Here is a 20,061-nt window from a genome sequence, read left to right as displayed (position 1 = left end):
GTTGACTAACCTACCCAACCTCTGTACTTAACACTTAATGTTTTACTAATCCCAGTAATTTTTCATTTTTCTTCTGATCGTCTCTCATCATATCATTGTCTTTTTAGATTGCGTCCTTACTAATTGTATTAAATAAGCCAGAAATAAAGAGTTCATTTTTTATTTTCCCAATATTGGCTTTATTTCCATCTGTCTTATGGGTCAGTAGAGAGTGAGTCCTGTCTCAATCTGTTTATACGTGCTGATTCTTCTTCCTGAAATGCTTTCTTCCCTTCTCCATCCAGAAGGCATCCTAGAGTCTCTCAGAACTTGGCAGCAGCAACATCTCTTCCTGGAAGTCTTCTCTTTTTAAGAGACCTGTATTAAATTCCTGACCTCTATGTTCTTTTGTTTTTTTCAGGGGTACAACATCATAATTCAGCATTTATATATATATATAAATTTATATTATATATATATATAATTAAAATGATCACCACAGTAAGGCTGATTAACATACATAGTTACAATCTTTTATTCATTTTACATAGAAGTTTTTACCCACCTTGCCCATCCCCATACCACTGCCTTGTAACCACTAATCTGTTCTTTGTACCTGTGAATTTGGGATTTTGGTTTTTGTGTTTTTAGATTCCACATTTAAGTGAGGTCAGAAAGTATCTGTCTTTCTTATTTCACTTAGCATAGTGCCCTGTAGGTCCATCCATGTTGTCACAGATGGGAAGATCCCTTTTTTATGGCTGCATAATAATCCATTACATAGGGGCGCCTGGGTGGCGCAGTCGTTAAGCATCTGCCTTCTGGGCAGCGTTCTGGGATCGAGCCCCACATCAGGCTCCTCCGCTGTGAGCCTGCTTCTTCCTCTCCCACTCCCCCTGCCTGTGTTCCCTCTCTCACTGGCTGTCTCTCTCTCTGTCAAATAAATAAAATCTTTAAAAAAAATAATAATCCATTACATATATACACCACATCTTCTTGAACCACTCATGTGTTGATGAACAGTTGGGTTGCTTCCGTACCTTGGCTATTGTAAATAATGGTGCAGTAAACATAGGGGTGTGTGTATCTTTTCAAATTAGTATGTTTGTTTTCTTTGGGTAAATGCCCAGTAATGAGATTACTGGATCATATGGTATTTCAGTTTTAACTTGCACCAATTTAATTTCCCATGAACAGTGAGTGAAGCTTCCCTTTTCTCCACATCCTTACCAACACTTGTTATTTCTTGTCTTTTTGATACTAGCCATCTGACAGATGTGAGGTGATATCTCCTTATGTTTTCAATTGGTTTTCCCTGACAGCGATGTTGAGCATATTTTCATGTGTCTTTTGGCTATCTGTGTATCTTCTTTGGAATAATGTCAATTCACATCCTCTGCTCATTTTTATATTGGAGTATTTGTTTTTGGGTGGGGAGTTGTATGTCTTCTTTATATATTTTGGATATTAACTCCTTACTAGATATATCATTTGAAAATATCTTCTCCCATTCAGTAGATTGTCTTTTTGTTTTGTTGATGGTTTCTTTTGCTGTGCAAAATCTTTTTATTTTGGTATAGTCCCAGTAGTTTATTTTTGCTTTGTTTCCCTTGCCTGAGGAGACAGAACCATAAATATATTGCTAAGGGCAATGCCCAAGAGATTACTGCCTATGTTTTCTTCTAGGAGTTTTATGATTTCAGGTCTCACATTTAGGTCTTTAATCTGTTTTGAGTTTAATTCTGTGTATGGTGTAAGAATGTGGTCCACTTTTACCCTTTTGCATGTAGCTGTCCATTTTTCCTAGAAGCGTTTATTGAAAAGACTATCTTTTCCCATTGTACATTCTTGCCTCTTTTGTCATACATTAATTGGTCATATAGGTTTGGGCTTATTTCTGGGCTCTGTTCTGTTCCATTGATCCCTGTGTCTGTTTTCATGCCCATACCATACTGTTTTGATTACTATAGCTTTGTAAAATACCTAGAAATTTGGAATTGTGATACCTGTAGCTTTGTTCTTAAAATTACTTTGGCTGTTTGAGGTCCTTTGTGGTTCCATACAAATTTCAGTATTTATTTCTATTTCTGTGAAAAACAGTATAGGTATTTTGATAGTGATTGCATTGAATTGATAGATTGCTCTGGGTGGTATAGACATTTTAACAATATTAATTCTCCTAATCCACGAGCGTGGTGTATCTTTCCATTTGTTTGTGTCACCAAGTCATCAGTATCTTATTAACTTTCATCAGTTGTCTTAAAGTTTTCGGAGTATAGGTCTTTCATCTCCTTGGCTACATTTATTTCTAGATGTTTTATTCTTTTTGGTGCAACTGTAAATGGGATAGTTTTTTAGATTTCTCCTTCTGCTACTTCATTATTAGTGTATAGAAATGCAACAGATTTCTGTATGTTAGTTTTGTATCTTGCAACTTTACTGAATTTATTTATCCATTTTAATGGATTTTGGTGGAGTCTTTAGGCTCTTCCATCTGTAGCATCATGTCATCTGCAAATAGTGACCGTTTTACTTCTTCCTTACCAATTTGGATGCCTTTTGCTTCTTTTTCTTGCCTGATTCCTGCAGCTACAACTTCACAGTGTCATGTTGAATAAATGTGGTGAGAGTGCACATCTTTGTCTTGTTCCTGATCTTAGAGGAAAAGCTTTCAGCTTTACACTGCCAAGTATGATGTTAGCCCCTAGTGGGGTTTTCAAATGTAGCCTTTATTATGTTAGGGTATGGGCCCTCTGAACCAACACTGTTGAGCGTTTTCTTCGTGAATGGATGTTGTATTTTGTCAAATGCTTTTTCGGCACCTATTGAAATGATCATATGGTTTTTATTCTTCCTCTTGTTAATGTGATGTATCAGATTGATTTGCAGATATTGAACCACCCTTATATCTCTGGCATAAACCCCACTTGATTGTAGTGAATGATCCTTTTAATGTGTTGTTGGAATCGATTGTTAATATTTTATTGAGGATTTTTGTGTTTATGTTCATCAGAGATATTGGCCACTAGGGGTTTTTGTTGTTGTTGTTGTTGTGTTGTGTTTTGGTTTTGTAGTGTCCTCTGGTTTTGTTATCAGGGTAATGGTGTGGAATGCCCTTTGTTTTTCATTTTTTCCCCTCTGTTCTCTCTCCATATCATCCCCTCTTTTATTTCTGGTCTTCCACTGTGACTAAATTTCTGCAACATTATAGAACTAATACAAGCTTTGTAACCTTTAGAGTTTTCTTAGACCTACAGATGTGAGAAAATGGATTTTGGACCATAGCAAACAGACTGAAAAAGTTTAAACATGTGTGGGTGGATGTGGCAATGAAAGGAAGATTTCATCGGTATTTGTTATGAGGGTGGGTTCATCAGTGAGGTTAACATTCTTTGCTCAAGAATGAGAGGCCTCAGGACAGATCTGCTCTTTTCTAATGGCAGCACAAATCTTACTCGGTCACACTGACATGTGAAGTAGGTGAGCGTTCTCAAGTCTAGAGGTCTACCAAGATGTCCTTCATGGAAACCGAAACACTCTGTAAAAACTTTTGAGCTTGGTTGAGCCCAGATACATTTTATAGAGCTACAATGAAATAATAAAGGTCCTAATACATGGACAGCAGGTGTAGGTGCTAACAAATGTCATCCACTAATCCTCACCCACTCTCCCAAGCTTCCTAAAGTTCCCAAAGATCTACGTTTCCTTGAAATTTTCTCAGGATCAAAGTCACAAACAAGAAATAGTAGGTGCCTATCACCAAAAGTACAGATCTTCTTTTCAGATGCCAGTAAGTTAATTCTCCTCTTTGGCACTTACACTTTCTTTGAGAATGAGATGCTTTGACTGCACTTTTGCTGTTAATTATACAGAATGTTCTAGATGAACGTCCTGAGGGCTGTCACACTCAGCTCACCAATCCACTGGCCTCAGAATCCTCTTCAAAGATCCCTTTCCTAGGAACACTGGGGAGTGCTTTGCCTTTTCTTCCTTTGCTTGAGGTGGTGCTCTAGACCGTTGAGCAGGGGTAGGGAACACCTTAGCAGGTATTTTGGGCAGTATAATAGCACACCAGCATGAACAGGAGCTAACCAAGAGACTGTGGCCAATTTAGCAGCCATAAGATTCTCAGCAGACATTCTCCTATCCCAACCCGAATCCAGTTAAAGTGGCAGCAATAAGCTGATGTGCCCTAGTGACACTGTTTACTGTGATATTAAATATATATTCATGTATAGAAAAGGTTTTGAAAACAAAATATGAAGGTTATGGAAAAAATAGCTTGTAGTGCTTAATTTTCTTATTTGAAAAATAAGTCCCCTTTAAAGGTTTAGATTCAGCTTTGTAAAATACAACTCAGCTGAATTTTCATTTAACTATTACATTATATCCTGTAGGTATAGACCCTCCCTGTTGTTTGCACACAACTTCTGTTAATTCCAACAATAGAAGTTGCTTATGGGAGAGCTCATGCCTCTAAGTGTTTTAGAGGGAAATGAAATTAAGGTCAATAACCTTTCAGTGTTTAAGTGTACCAAGCCTGTTTTCCAGGACTCCTGTTGCCTAAGGAAAGGAAATTTGTTTCCTTCCAAATCCACACAAGCTCGTGAAGGGTGAGGCTGCATTTAACACGCCCATTTTCCTTAAGTCTCTGAAGTGAGGACTGGGAGATTCTGGCAGCTGTTCTGTTGGCAGTGGTCTGTTTTGGGAGTTTCCCAAAAAAACCACTTAAGTAATTTTTTCTTTATCTTTTCAGGAGCATCTAAAGGCCTTCGATGATGAAATCAATGCTTTTTTGGACAATATGTTTGGACCTCGAGGTGAGTAAGCTACTGGAGAACTTCACTGGAAGAGGGTTTCGTCACTTCCGGTGTCTTTTGAACGGGAGGGTCCTCAACATGTAGAGGTTTAACTTCCCTCACCTTTGATATCCTTCTCCCAGAACATCCAGAAAGCCTCCCTGTGATGAAAGTCTGGGGGCCGCAAGCAGGGACGGAGCACAGTGCTCCCGGGCTCCCAGCGCAGGTCATGGCTGTCCTGCCGCACAGGACTTCCTCTCCGCGCCGCCCACTCACCGCCCACCTTCCGCGCGTGCGCAGTCAGCCGGTCACCGAGCCCAGGGAGCACCGTCCCGTCCAGCTCCTGTCACGGCTCCCCAGACATCTTAGTCACACCACACAGCTTGCCGATAAATGATTATTTCCCAAACAACATGCTTTGTTTCACTTGAGCCCTGCTGGTTCACAAACTGGAAAATCTGTGCTTCTCTACCAGTTATTTCCCCAGCACTGTTAGGTAGGGGGTGGAGGGAAATGAGGTTTTCCTGTCTCAAAAATCTTTATAAACAGAATCGTGTAGAGCTTATTTAGACCCTTCAGTCTCCATATAGGCTTTAGAATCTATCCTAAACGAATGACTATTTGTATAGTTTTAATATAACGATACAGTGTGATTGTATAGAGGTGTGTAGTTTTTTGTTTTGTTTTTTTAAAGATTTTATGTAATCCCTACAGTCAACGTGGGGCTTGAACTCACAACCCCGAGATCGAGTCACCCGCTCCACTAACTGAGCCAGCCAGTCGCCCCTGTACGGAGCTTTAAAAATTTTTTCACATTGTTTTTTTTCCCCCCATTTTATCTTTGTGACGGTCCTGTGGGGGTAGGCAGGGCAGGATATCTATCTCCTAAGCTTTACTGACTGTGTTCTCTGCCTCACAGTTCTGGTGGGTGGGAAGATGGTTCACGCAGGGGGCACAGTGCTCTAACGTGGGCATGCGGGGCTCCTTAGTGACTGTGGCTTTCTATCTGACACTGCCACTAGAGAGTGAAACAGCGGTCTCTCTGACCCGAGTTCACACTGAGCTTTGTTCACTAAGATCACCGTGATCTGGAATTATGTGGATGGGGGTCACGGAAGGATTGGGATGCAGTCGTTTACTTAGTTCTGGTCATTTTTATGGAAGGTTCTTTTGTAGCGAGGAGATTGTAAGATTGACAGTTGACAACCAGATCAGGTGACCTCCACAATGACAGGAATCTGGGCCATCAAGAATCCGTTTCCCCTTCCTGAAAGTGGCACAAGCTTAAGTCGGCTGGCAGGCCACCTCGTAGACTTCTGGGTGTTCCCTCGTCTCTCCCGTACTTACTTAGTCCATGTTACCATCACGGGCTATTGTTCGGGGCAAATATCTGACACAGATCCGGGGCTAACACTTATGTCCCAAAGATAATCAATCTTATTAGAAATATTTGTTCCTATCTTTTGGTTGGGACAGTTATTATCCTCCTTGACAAATGCAGCAAACGTTTATAGGACGATGACAAAAGAAAACAACTTCAGGGGCTGTATTCGTTTTGTAATATGTGCTTGACTCATCGTGCCAGTTGATCTATACTTAATGACTCGGAACTAAAGGACGCATAAGTGAGAGAGTAGAAGCCTGGGCCCAATCTCGCAGAGCAGGTTCGATGTGGGGGGACGTCAGACTACCGCGTCTGAAACAACGGGGATGTAGGAAGTTAAACCATGTGTACTGGTTTTCTAGTAATTATTCTCTCACAGTGCTGGAGGCTGCAAGTCTGAAAGGGTGTTGGCAGGGCCGTGCTTCCTCTGAGATTCTAGGAAACAGTGTGTTCCCTGCCTCTGGTGTTGTCAGGAATCTTTGGCGTTGCTGGGCTTGGAGATGCATTTCCTCAGTCTCTGTCCACATCTTCACACGGCTCCTCCTCCCTGTGTCCCAATCTCCCCTCCTTATGTAGGACACCAGTCACTGGGCAAGAGGCCACCTGATCTAGTATGACATCATCGTAACTTGGTCATACCTGCAAAGACCCTTTTTCCAAATAAGGTCACAGTCACACAGGTCTCAGGAGTTAGGACTTGAGCATATCTTTTGGGGGATACAGTTTAATCCATAACACTCTAACAGGAGGTAAGGTAGCAGTTTAGGGCAAGTACTTAACTTTTTTTTACTCTCTGTGCCTCGATTTTTTTTTTTTCAGACCTTAACTGGGAATAGTAATCTCACCTGTATGGTGGGTGTGTGTATTATCTTGACTGTGGTGGTGGCATCGTGGGTGTTTGCTTAAGTCCAGACACATTAAATATGTGCACGTGTATCAATTATACCTCAGTAAAACTGTTAGAAATATCACCTATATCATCAGATTGCTTTGCGAATTAAATACGTGAATGCACGTAAAAGGATTAGTGCTCCGTAAATGTTAGTTGTAGTAACAGTATTACAGCCAAGATAGTATCTTAATTCTACAATGACAATTGTCACGCAGATGAGCAGCTGTACTTATGAAAGAGCTCTAGAAAACAGCTCCCTTCAAAGGGCAGGACACTTATCCGGTCTTGAGAGGCTGTGTAGGGTTTAGATACAGAGGTGGACATTAGGAAGGGGCAGGCGCATAGCACAGACTTTTACGACCAGTGGTCACCAGCTAGTTGTATGAAAGGTAATCTCTGTTAGTCACATGGACTCTGAGATGAGCCCCTTTCCTACCTTGTTCTGTCACAACCCGAGGGGTTTACAGAACAGGTGATGTGACGGTGAGGGCCTGAGAAGGCACTTTTCTAGGTACTGTCAGATGGGGTGCAGTAAATGAAGCTGGGGTGTGCAGGGTAGGTTGAGTGGAGCAGAAAGAGGGGCACAGATGTGGGAAAAGCAGAGGCAGGAAGAAAAGGGCATACATGCATGACCTGCTGGAAAAATCCGCTCCTCCCAACTCCATTTACAGAGATGAGAAACAGCACGCTATTTTTTATAAGTGTGGGCCAAATTATGTTCTTTACATAAACAGCAAAAAAGAGCAGAATAGAGAACTAAATTCATTTTGTGCCTACAGTTCTTTTCAGATGCTCCTAATTATATTATAGATCTATTCTGTGTATTTTATTTAGATTTTTACATTTTCACTCTCCAGAGTAAGGAACGCTTGGCATGTCTTGGTCCTTACCCCCTGGCTGTTTACACTTTCAAGTCCATGGTCAGGTTTAGGTCCTTGGTTGTCTTTCAGCCCACACGTCTGAGTCATCAGCTCCAAGGCTTTGCCTTTGTGGTCTGGAGCTTCCCCTGCTCGCTGTGCAGTCCCACTGCTCTGGCTCGGCTGAACTCTGACCTCTGCCTGGTTTACGCGCAGTGATCCTTGGTGAGCTCTGGGGAGCGTGGGTCCTCGGCGAGGTCCGGGGAGTGGGGGTTTTATGAAGTAGAATACACTCTCCATACCCTTCTCCTGCCTACTCCCAGCTTCCCTGAAGGAGGCAGCAGCAGGTCTAAGGGGCTGGGCACCAGACAGGAATTTAGATCCCGACGCGCTGTCCACTACTGTGTGCACTTGGCAAGTTACTGTGGCTTTCTGAGCTGGTTTTCACCCACAAAATGGCATAGTAGTACTTCCTATTTATTGAGTTAATGTAAATAAACATAAACATAGTAACTGTTCCAAAGAAGATGCTAGAACTACCACCTCCCACCTTAATTACTTGTCCCTGTCACTCTGTGTTCTCTTTGCTCCATGAAACCTTCTTTAACTACTCCACCCCTGTGGGGTGGTTCTTCTGAACCGTAACCCAAATCCAGCTTAGTACTTTGCTTGTCATATTGGGTATATGCAAATAAAATACACGTGTCAATAGGTTTTAAAATTCTCATCAAAGAAAAACATTTTTGTAACTAAGGTGATGGATGTTAACTGGGCTTTCTGTGGTGATCGTTTTGCAGTGTATTTGCAAATATTGAATCATGGTGTATTCCTGAAACTCGTATGTTGTATGTCAGACATAGCCCTGTAAAAAACCAAAAGACCAAAAAACCCCAAAATGTTTTAAATATATGTGATAAAATTTTATAACTAAACAGAAGTGCTGCTTTTCAGGATTCTCTATGTGTTTCTTTTCAGATTCTCGAGTCAGAGGATGGTTCATGTTGGACTCTTACCTTCCCACCTTTTTTCTTACTGTCCTGTATCTGCTTTCCATATGGCTGGGTAACAAATACATGAAGAACAGACCTGCTCTTTCCCTCAAGGGTACCCTCACCTTGTACAATCTCGGAATCACACTCCTCTCCCTCTATATGCTGGCAGAGGTAAGTGGGTCCGAAGCAGAGCTGGGGGCCAGTGAGGCAGCGGTCCCCGCGAGCGGTCAGTGCCGTCCTTTAACAGCTCCAGAACCGTTCCAGCGTTTGCTCTTAGTCTTTCTGAAAGTCTCGGAAGCCCTTGTTTCTAACTTGAATTTTTCTCATCCCTTCCGTCCTTAGTCTTTCACTGTAATTTAAAATCACAGTTTAGATCTGAATGGGCCTTTAAAGCTCAGATGTTTTGATTTTCTCCTTTTACAAATTGACACTGAGGCTTGGAAAAGATAAATTGCCCGAGAACAGATCGTTATTGAATGACAGGATGGTTTTTAAGCTGACGTAAGTATCAAATGCAGTTGGTTTGACATACAAATACGTAGTCCCTGCAGGACCGCTGCCCGCATCTTCGGGCCCCAGTGACAGTGGCAGGCCTGTTTCTCAGGACTGACATTCCAGCCCAGCTCCGGCCGCCCCCATTACATCACACATCGCCCCTTCCTTTGCAACGTGCCAAACCCAAGGAATTCTACAAGAAGGAGAACAAGTAACAATGGCCCTGCCTGTTCATCAAAGGCCGTGCCAGTCCCCTGCAAAGGAGAATCGAAAAGCGCCAAATACAGCTGCTCCAGCGAGCAGCCTCGGGGAGGGAAGACAAAAACATGAGCAAACCTGGGGGAACAGTCAGGATAAAGTCCTCCGTGTTCAGTCACACATGTCTGATTGTGGCACGAGTGTAGTTGCCTTCCTGGTCCTCGAATCTACAAGAACAGAAATCCTTGCCTAACGTCTAGATCCTGTCACCCAAGAGTTCAGTCTGTGCCTCGTTCTGAGGACGGTTCAGAACCAGAGTTCAGTCTGTGCCTCGTTCTGAGGACGGTTCAGAACCGTTCCTTTCCACGCCTACCGCCCCGCGAGGAGGGGACCGGCGATGGAATCTGGGGTCAGGAAGGCCGTGCTGCCGTCTGTCACATCGCTTCTAATTTGCCTCACTCTGAAAGGGGAATCCCTAGTTAGCTTTGCAAGTGGGCAAGTTTTCCTTCACCACATGAGCTCGCAAGATCTAGCAACTGGCAGGATTCGTTTCTCTGGGAAGAACCAAAGGGAAAGATGGTCTTTCCTGGGTTGTTTTCAGAAGCGGCACCCGCGGCACCTGCAAGTCTGACCACCGGAAGCTTAGACACCTGCTGGAGGCGTGGGGGTAGTGGGGTCAGAAGACCGGAATTCCGAACTGGGGGGGTACTGTCGCTCTCGCTGTCACGGGAGAGCTGTGCCTTAGGCTCCCTGACCCTCGGGCAATTTACTGTTAAGATGGAGATCGGTCCTCGTCCTACTTACCCCGAGTGAGCTGTAAGGTTCATCAGTTCTGTTCCACCAACATCCTGTGCGCACCTGTGCTGTGCTGTGGATTGAACTAATAAGCCCAGGAGATAGGAAGATGAGTAACACGTGACTTCCGGACTTGACAAGCTCACAGCCTAGTACGCAGTGGGAGTTAGTCAATGTGAAAATGCTGTGTAAACACTGACGTGCGCAGTCCTCACCATGAGAGGAACTGGAACAATAGTGTTCAAACAAGTAAATGGTTTCTGCTCCTTTTTAGGGAGGACGTCTGCCCTGAGCCCATTCCCTGCTGTGAATTTTATGTCTTATCCACTTTTGCTCTTCTCCTGCTTCTGTACCTCGTGGTTCCAAATCGCTACTATCGATTGCCTCCCTAGTCTCCGCTGATTGTAGCCTCTTCCAGGGCGGGCAGAAGGTCTTGGGCACTTTTGGGGTATGTCTAACAGCCACTAGTTGAGTGATAGGTTGATTTAACCTTGCTAACGTGTTAGGCCCAGTTCAGATGTTTGCGTAGGCCAGGAAGTTACTGCAGAAATTATTAACGTTCTTTCAACAAGTATGCGTGGAGTTCGTACACCGTGTCAGATTCTGTTCTAGATTCTCCAGCACAGCCTTCCCCTTGTACAACAGTGAGCGGTGGGCTGGTGGTGGGGCAGGAAGGCCTCTCGGAGCATGTGGTATTTGAGCAGAAACTGAATGATGAAAACAAGCATAGGAAGATCTGGGGAGAGTGTGTGTATGCAGAAGGGGCAGCAAACAGAAAGGCGTTGAGGCAGAAACAAACTTGGGGTGTTCGAAGACCATAAAAGCAGCAATGCAGCTAGAACACCCTGGACAGAGGAGGGAACGATTCACAATGAGGTGGAGAGGTGGCAGATTCAATGAGGGTCTTGGAAAGATTTTGCCTTTTATCCTGAATACAATGGCAAGCCACTGGAAGATTGTGTGTGCGCGCATGCGCGCGCGCTCTCTCTCTCTCTCTCTCTCTCTCTCTCTCTCGCTTTTTTTTTTTTTTAAATAATAGAGCCTGCAGCGGGGAGGGGCAGAGGGAGAGAATCTCCAGCAGACTCCCCGCTGAGCGAGGAGGCTGACAGCAGGGCTCAATCCCACCACCCCAACAGTATCATGACCTGAGCCGAAATCAAGAGTCAGCCGCTTAACCAACTCAGCCACCCGGGAGCCCCAACTGCTTAATTCTATTTAGATTCTAAATGGTCAGGTAGTTTTAAACAATCTAAATTTTTTTTTTTTTTTTTTTTTTTTTTAGTAGTTCAGCTTTAACATCCCATCCCTCCCCACTCTGTGTATGTATTTCAACAGAGCTATACCTTTACACACCTCTGATGGGCAGCCACAAATAGTAGGCCTTTGCTTACCTTAGGTAACATGTTAACTAGACTTCGTGGTGATCATTTCACAATATACACAAATATCGAAATTCGAAGGCCTTGTCAGATGTATAGGTTTCTTTTCATATCCAGAGATATTTTTCATTCAGCAGTTGTAAATGACAGCCTGCTCCATATTACTGAAGTTGGAAAGGTCAAAAATTTTCTCATAAATTAAGAAAAAAAAATTCCCCTAAATAAAATTTGATGAAGGGAGAAAATACTGTATATACCTGCCTTAAATTCTAGAATTTTAAGTTTTTGCAGTAATAGCAGGAAAGAAAAGACAGAACTTCTTCGGCAGAATTTTCCACAGAATTTAAAAAGTTCATTTTCTCATATATATTCATTGAGTGCCTTCTATGTGCTGGACATTGGGCAAGGAACAGTGGATTCAAAGATGAGCAAAAAAGGCACAAACCTTTATAGAGCCCTTTGTTTTTTCGACATGATGAGGGGTATAGTATTAATCAGTTATAATCACACAAATGATTGATTACCAACAAGCATAAATACAATGACAAAAATGACTTAAGAACCTTTGAGCCCAGGTTTTCAGGCCTGTAAAATGGTAATAAATATGTACTTCATAAAATTATGGAGATGATCGATTAAGTGTAAGCCAATACAAAGTATTAAATATTAAGTAATATTAAATTATTAATACTGGGTGGCTCAGTTGGTTGGGTGTCATACTCTTGATTTCAGCTCAGGTCATAAGATCAAGCCCCATGTCAGGCTCTGTGCTCAGCAGGGGGCCTGCTTAAGATTCTCTCTGTCCCTTCCCCTCTCTCTCTCTAAGTAAATAAATCTTTAAAAAATTTTTTTAGTGTTTTCTCGGTTGTTTACACATAATTCTACATTTCACCTGTAGAATTATAGGACTAGATGATTCCTTACATGAAATATTTTATTATTCAAACGGTAGCTAAATTCTGTCCTTTGGGCCACTGTAAAGGTTAGAAGCAAATTATACCAAATCAGGAATACAACCATTGGTATCTGTTCAACAGCAAGAATGAAATCCTTTGCTCACATGTGTTTGAGGACAGGATTGAGAAACTGAGGTGGATGGGAGTCCCTACTCAGACCTTGAATAGGCACCAATCAGAGACATGAATATGGAATTCAGTTCTCTTCCAAATTTTAGTGTTAATTTTTCCTCCTTTGTTTCTTTGGCAGCTTATTCTCTCCAGTTGGGAAGGAGGCTACAACTTACAGTGTCAAGATCTCGCCAGCGCCGGGGAAGCCGATGTCCGGGTGAGTCCTGAGAAGCTAACTGACCATCTGCAACCCTTTCTCCTCGAAAAGGAGAGGAGGTTTCCTCCTTCCAGATACGACGATGGGGCTCGGAGTACATAAGAAAGGGAGTCCTCCCGTTCTAATAGAAATGCCTGGTAACAAAAATGTTTTCCAAACGTCCAGTGCTGGAGGACTGACTGACTAAACCATGACGCGTCCAGAAAGGGAGCCTTCTGCAAAACGGAACGAGGAAGATCTGTTAGAGTAATTTTGGGGACATTCTCTCAAAAAACAAAACCAAAAACAACTTGCAGACGGTGTTTCTAGGATAGTACAAGAAGTGATATGAAGATATGTGTGTGTGTTTATGTTTTTGAAAAGAAACAGTGGCAGAATAAACCAAAACCTAACAAAGCCTTCTCCTTTTGGGTGAAGGAACTAGGCAAAAGGGGATAAGGATGGAAGCTAGACTTCTCTGAATGTACCTCGTGTCATATTTGATTTTGGAACCATGAAGTGTTTTACATAATATGAAACAAAAGTAAGTTTAAAAAGAAAGCAAGGCAGCCTTCCTCCCAAAGCTTGGAAACTAAAGTAAATGTGAATACACCCGTAGATTAAGTTGGTGACATAACCACCTACAGAATTATTTCAAGTGACTTAAAAACACAGTGTTTTGACTGAACATCCCTAGGGGGATTTATCTTAACAGTATTCCATAGTTTTTTTGGTTTCTATCAATAAAAATATTGGTGTTGCTCTTTGGAGACTGTTAATAGGTACACTGTGAATAAAGTACATAATGTTAATATCATTACAACTAGTATTTGAAACATAGTTTAGCTTTCTTATTAGTATCTCTTTTCTAACATTAGTCACAGATTCAAATTGGAAATATCAGAATTAACTTTATTCTAAAAACAAATGTGTTTTTTAGCTCTTATCTCCAGAAAAGGCCTAGTCTCTGACAGCCCAGTGCAGTGAGCAATGAATACCCAGATTGTGCTTTCTAAATATAATTTTCCACCAGAAGGGATTAGAGTTCTTAGGGAATCGGCCAGTTCCCGGTTTGGGATGGGAAAAGTGTATAAGCAGAATCCAGGACATCTTGTGACAGAAAGCAAGCAAGCCGTCCAGGACTACTTGGTCATTACAAAAAGATCTAGGAGCCACTTTGAAGGGGACTCCCAGTGCTCAAGATGGGACAATGCAAAAAGATTACTGACGAATGGATTGAAATATATTACATTTATTTAAAAACCACAAGTTTAAAATGATACTAAAAAACCCATTGTTGACTTTTGAAGGTTGCTAGAACAACAACTCCTTCTAGGGGAAAAAAGTTAAAGGCAACTTTGCTTTCCATATGTGAATTTCCAAATAGAGGAAGAGCTCTTCTCTATAGAAAAAAATACATGACAAGAGAATTAGAAAATCATCCTTTTGAAAGTCCTAGTGAAATGATGGATCTGTTCAGCAGTCATCTATAAGTGATAAAACTATGGGGTGAAAGTGAATGGAGAAGCTTCATAATGGGGGCACCTTGGTGGCTCAGTTGATTAAGCATCTGCCTTCAGCTCAGGTTGTGATGCCAGGATCCCGAGTCCTATGTCACCCTCCCTGCTCAGCGGGGAGCCTGCTTCTCCTTCTCCCTCTGCTCCCCGTCCCCCTCCATGCCTGGGCACGTGCACACTCTTGCGTGCTCTCTCTCTCTCTCAAATGAGGAAACTTCATAATGACTGGATTAGGCTGAACTCTGTCCATGAATGTCAGTGGGACACCCCGAAATTCTGTGCCTCCCAGTGTGATGCCCCAGGGAGCACACACGACTGCCAGCAAAGTACTCTGCCCAAACCCCTAAATCTCAGTCCGTCAAGCCTCTAAATGTAATTGCTAGTGAGAGAGAATGTAGGGGATAGAGAAACACGTATTAAATAACACTAGGAATCCATAGTATTAGGAGTTCTATCTAATAGCTGATCTAGTTTTTGTGAGGAGAAGACAGGAAAAGCAAGGAAGGGGACACTTACCGATCAGCAGACTGGAGAACCATATCACATCCGGATTAAATCAATTATAAAAAGACATTTTTGAGACAGATTTGAACATGGAGGCTATGTTAAAAAGTATCTGTTAGTTTTTATAGATAAAATGATAGCTTGCATTTGCTTATAATCTACACCCCCCTAAAGTTCAGAAATAGACTTGATTCAACAACTTGGAAACATATTGAAAACTTGGAAACTTAGTGATAGATGACACAGGTTCTCTATACTTACTCTCTTTGCCTTTATGGATGTTTGACAATTTCCATAACCAAAAAAAAAATGCTTATTAGAAACCTTTTAATTAAAAGCTTTAATATTAAGATGCACATTTTTAAATCTTTTTTAAAAAATCTTCAAAGCTATAATACAAAATAAGTTATATAGATTTCTCTGCACCCGTTTTTTTTTTTTTTTTTTTTGGCATCCATTTTAGTTCTAATTTTTTTCCGAGAAAAATCAAGGAGACGGTTAGGTCGAGTTCGAGGGGAAAGGAGGGGGGATGTGGGGAGGAGGCTTCTAGGAAGCCCGAGCACCTGGACAGCGCACGGTGTGTGCTCGGAGGGGCTGCTGGGAATAGCCGCCGGCGGGTGCACAGGAGTAACTTGATCGGATCTGCGTGTTGGAGGCGTACCTCGTTTTCACTAGGAATAAGGAGAAACTGGAGGCAGAGATGCCAGGAAGGTGCTTGTGTGCCTGCCTGAGAGAGGAATGCACACCAGTGAGAGCCAGTGTCACCCAGGTTGCCCAGAGGCAGGTGGGGCAGCAGGAGGGGCACTTTTGTTGCTCACCTTTGCTCTTTCCTGTTTCCACATTCTTACAGGTAGCCAAGGTGTTATGGTGGTACTACTTCTCCAAATCCGTAGAGTTCCTGGACACAATTTTCTTCGTTTTGCGGAAAAAAACCAGTCAGATTACTTTTCTTCACGTGTACCATCACGCCTCCATGTTTAACATCTGGTGGTGTGTTTTGAACTGGATACCTTGCGGGCAAAGTGAGTGATTTTGTTGATTTTTCAGTTCTCTGTAATTGGTCTTCTGAGACCTCTAGTGTCTTGTATTGAAGCTTGCAGATGGATCAGGAGAGAGAAAAGGGAGGCCACGGGGTGGCCCGCGTTGTCACACAGGGAAGCACCTATTTGCCAGCGGCCAGTTAGTTTCTGGTCTTTGATTCTGGCAAAATCTGAGTATTACCTTAAATTTTAAAAAACATCTTTTCTCCATGCACCAAACGTCTGAGGGCCAGAAGCACGTACTCCAGCTGGAGCAATTTTACTCCAGCCCCAGGGCCTGAAGGACTCCTGCAGAAATCAGTATGGCACCTTCCACAGTCACCCTGGCAGCACGACAGCTTGGGGCCATTTCCACTCCCAGGGCTTTTTCTCCATTCTGAACAATTAAGGTCACACTGTGTGTGGCTTTCAATATTTTTTAACTGAGAACTATAATACATATTATATCCCAGCCTCTTTACATGTATATACTTTGTATGAAACAATTTCAGGAACTATTTCCCCTAGCTCTGGGGGATGCACTTTGGGTTTTGTTGTTGTTGTTAATACTATGGCACTTTTTCAAAAAGCTGTGATTGTCACTACAGGGATTTCACAGCTCGCTAGTGGGTCCATTATGACCTGCAATAGGGACAGCAGGACTTCCTGATTGTCTTGTATCCCCACATCTAAAAATTTTCTGTGAAAGAACAGGTAAAACTTCAGTCAAAAAGAGTTTGGGATCTTAGAGATATAGTCCAAACATTCTTGACGTTTTAAAAAATATCAGTGACTATGAAGATGCAAATGAAACTGGAGTGTGAAGAAGGAGATTGCTGCAGGTGCGGGAGTCAGAAAGAGATGGGATTTCTATACCGCTCCTGGACAGAATCTAGTTTCTTGAGTTTTGTTATTAAGACCATGATAGACTTATGCTGTAATCAATTTGTAGTCCATAATATCATGCAAGAATTGAAGGTTAAGTACTTAGTTTTTGTGCTTATCAGCTATCTCATTACAAATCACTGAGCATCTGAACGACAGTCTCACATAATCTCTGTGTAAAGACATCCGATTCCTGTTGATAAGATGCTGTGTGTGTGACAATTTCTATTGAACCTAAAATATTATTAAACTACGAGCAGCAACTACTCCTTTTCCATTCATTCACAGTCATGAAAACTCAGGTGAGTAAAAGAAATACCACTGACATTATGCTAGCTGGTACTCTGAAACTCTGTGCTTTCACGTAAATCCAAGCCCGGTAACAAGTTATTCCAGCCAGTGTTTGCAGAGGACTTACAGGATGCGAGTGTTGTTTTCATATCTTATTCGTTGATTTGCATTTATCTAACCAGACCTCTGATCTAGAATTGGAAAACCAGGCTAGAGAATTTAAATTGATTAGCCAGCATGGATGCAGTACTTTTCAGTTTATATAGTATTATTCAGTCCATCCCATCATGCCCCTTTTCCAGGTGACAAAATCAAAATTTACAAAGTAAAACTGATGTATCCCAGGGGCCCTAGCTACTAGGGGTCCTCGAGCTCCACAGCCCCTCCCACTGCAGGACTCAGCTTCATCTGGACCCCAAGGTAGCACTAAGCTGTCGTCACTGGGCCGGGCACTGTTGTAAGCACTTGGCATGTATGTACCGGTTTAATCCTCACGATAGTGAGTATCCCGGTTTCCAACCAAGAACCCGTCTCTGACATCTCACCTCTTGCAGCTGAATCCTTTTGCTTAGTTGAGCCAACATAGAACTTAGCTTTTTCCTTTGGTTTCCTGAAACACCATTCACTCCCGTTGATGGCAGCTACAGGGACTTCACGAAGGAAGGGGCAGGGAGGGGCACAGCACAGGTCCTAAAATTAGGTTTTAGATATTCTTTATCCTAGAAGTTCATGAGATGGCCCAGGCCCTGGGAAATCTCACTGGCAGGCCCCTCTTCTGTCCCAGCCTTCTCTCCTGCGGGACCTTCTCTCACCTTCCCCCAGCATCTCCTGCTTCCTAGGACCCTTTCAGGTAGAATTTATAAATAGAGCAGCATACTCTCCTTGACTCTTGTTCAGCCACGTACCAGCAGCTCTGTTTCCACAATCAAAATGGCTCATCAAAGGTGTCACGAAAGTGGAGACACTTCTCTTTCATTGGAATTCTGCCACCAGTTTGAAGCGAACATTTCGTTTTCTCCCAGATTAGCTGATAGTAATGACCCTGTAAGAGACAGTACCGCCTTTGCAAATCAAGAATTACCTGTTTGGTTGACACTCTGACTGAAAAACCGTCCCAGTTTTGTCCTATCTCAGCAACTGAATCCTGGAGTAATAGCACAGAAACGAAGGTGGATTTATCAGCATGAGATTCTGGTAAATGATAGCACCGTAGTTCATCTTCAGTGATGAGGCCCAGGAAGACCCAGTCCGACTCGATAAAGAACGAACAGTCATTTCTATACTGTACTTCTGCAGGTTTCTTCGGACCCACGCTCAACAGTTTTATCCACATTCTCATGTACTCGTACTACGGCCTTTCTGTGTTTCCATCCATGCACAAGTATCTTTGGTGGAAGAAATATCTCACCCAGGCCCAACTGGTATGTCATCCCTTCTTTCTGCTCTTCTCCGTGCGAAGCATCTAGCTATTCTCAGGGATGGAGGCAAGGAGTCTGTCATCCTCGACAGAGGCTTTTCTGTGTGAGGAGGCTGCCTATTTTTTCTCTAAAATTAGCGTTTTAAGAATTAAACCTGGTACGTTAAACTGTCCTCTGTGGACACTTAGCTTCTTGCTGGCTTTGAAATGTAGATGCTTTAATCCAGACATTAATTTTAACAGATTCGTTTTTATCTAACGGATTTCAGCTGCTACTCTTCCACGAGAAAATGGGTTGGCAGTTGGACCTGTGTGCCAGTGTCGTTTCAAATGTCCGGATGGGATAGTGGGCTGCTTCGGCGTTTTATTTGATTCCTGCAAAACTTAGGGAGTATTAGGAGTTCTCAGTGTATAACATGCCAAACTGGATTGTCTAGGGCTTGCCTGGTTGCCTCACCTGCCGCCTCCCCCCCCCCCCCCCCCAGGTGCAGTTCGTGCTCACCATCACGCACACCCTGAGTGCGGTGGTGAAGCCCTGCGGCTTCCCCCTGGGCTGTCTCATCTTCCAGTCGTCCTACATGCTGACGTTAGTCATCCTCTTCTTAAATTTTTACGTCCAGGTAAGTGACCTGTAGATCTTCAGTGGCAGAACGTAGAAGACCGGGCTTTTGCCTTACATAGAGGTTTAATTCTCCCAGCTAAATAACGTAGCACAGACTTGTGGATAATAGAGGCACCCAAGGGAAACAGAGAAACGTGCATTCCGAAGGCCACACCCCGCATCCTCCCCTTGAAGGGTAACCACTGTGCAAGCCTAGTGGGCATTTTATTAGAGTTCAATCAAGTCATACGTTTGGCTGATATATTTGCACCAAAGTCGTATATGTGAATGCAGGAAATCTGTTTGAATGGAGAAGAACGGGAGCTAAATGCATTTAATATTAAGCTGTTTCTATATCAGCACTGTGATATTATAAACTCACTATTTGGAAAAAATTCTTTTAAGGCCAGCCGTCGTGGAAAGGTCACATTGGCTTTTTCTTCACTGTCATTTTCTCTTTAATCAACAATTTAAATGGGACGGAGCTACAAAACACTTTCAAAGCAACTCTGTTAAAAACCGATGAAAGCCGTGGCAGAGCACAGACCTCAGGTGCTCGTAGATTTTCAGTTGCTCTCCTGTGTGGGCGGGGGACAGAGATAGGAAGCTTCATGACAAAGAAATGAGAACATACATTTACATTCAAAACAGCACTTTCGAAATTGTACTCAAGTGTGTTTCTTTCTTCAGACAACAAGTGCTTTTTTTAGTTTGCCTTTGCTGCAAGTTAACCCACAGGGGCTTCACACACAGTCCTGCTGTGGGAACTGGAACCTCTGGCGGGTGGTTAAGCC

At 42.7% G+C, this 20,061-nt stretch overlaps 1 protein-coding gene across 2 annotated transcripts in view; it reads left to right on the top strand.

The window, feature by feature from the left end:
• ELOVL2 (ELOVL fatty acid elongase 2) overlaps positions 1-20,061 on the top strand; it is a 66,827-nt gene that overhangs the window by 43,053 nt on the left and 3,713 nt on the right. For both annotated transcript variants that reach the window (XM_044388743.3, XM_044388744.3), the window contains exons 2-7: positions 4,736-4,799; positions 8,887-9,074; positions 12,977-13,054; positions 15,905-16,076; positions 18,546-18,670; positions 19,152-19,286. In XM_044388743.3, the coding sequence (XP_044244678.1) occupies positions 4,736-4,799; positions 8,887-9,074; positions 12,977-13,054; positions 15,905-16,076; positions 18,546-18,670; positions 19,152-19,286 (762 nt within the window). The remainder of the gene's footprint in view (positions 1-4,735; positions 4,800-8,886; positions 9,075-12,976; positions 13,055-15,904; positions 16,077-18,545; positions 18,671-19,151; positions 19,287-20,061) is intronic.

This window comes from Ursus arctos, unplaced genomic scaffold (assembly GCF_023065955.2).
Source record: "Ursus arctos isolate Adak ecotype North America unplaced genomic scaffold, UrsArc2.0 scaffold_31, whole genome shotgun sequence".
Lineage (NCBI taxonomy): Eukaryota > Metazoa > Chordata > Mammalia > Carnivora > Ursidae > Ursus > Ursus arctos.
Note: the sequence above shows the minus strand (reverse complement) of the source record. Positions and strands in the feature narration are given on the sequence as shown.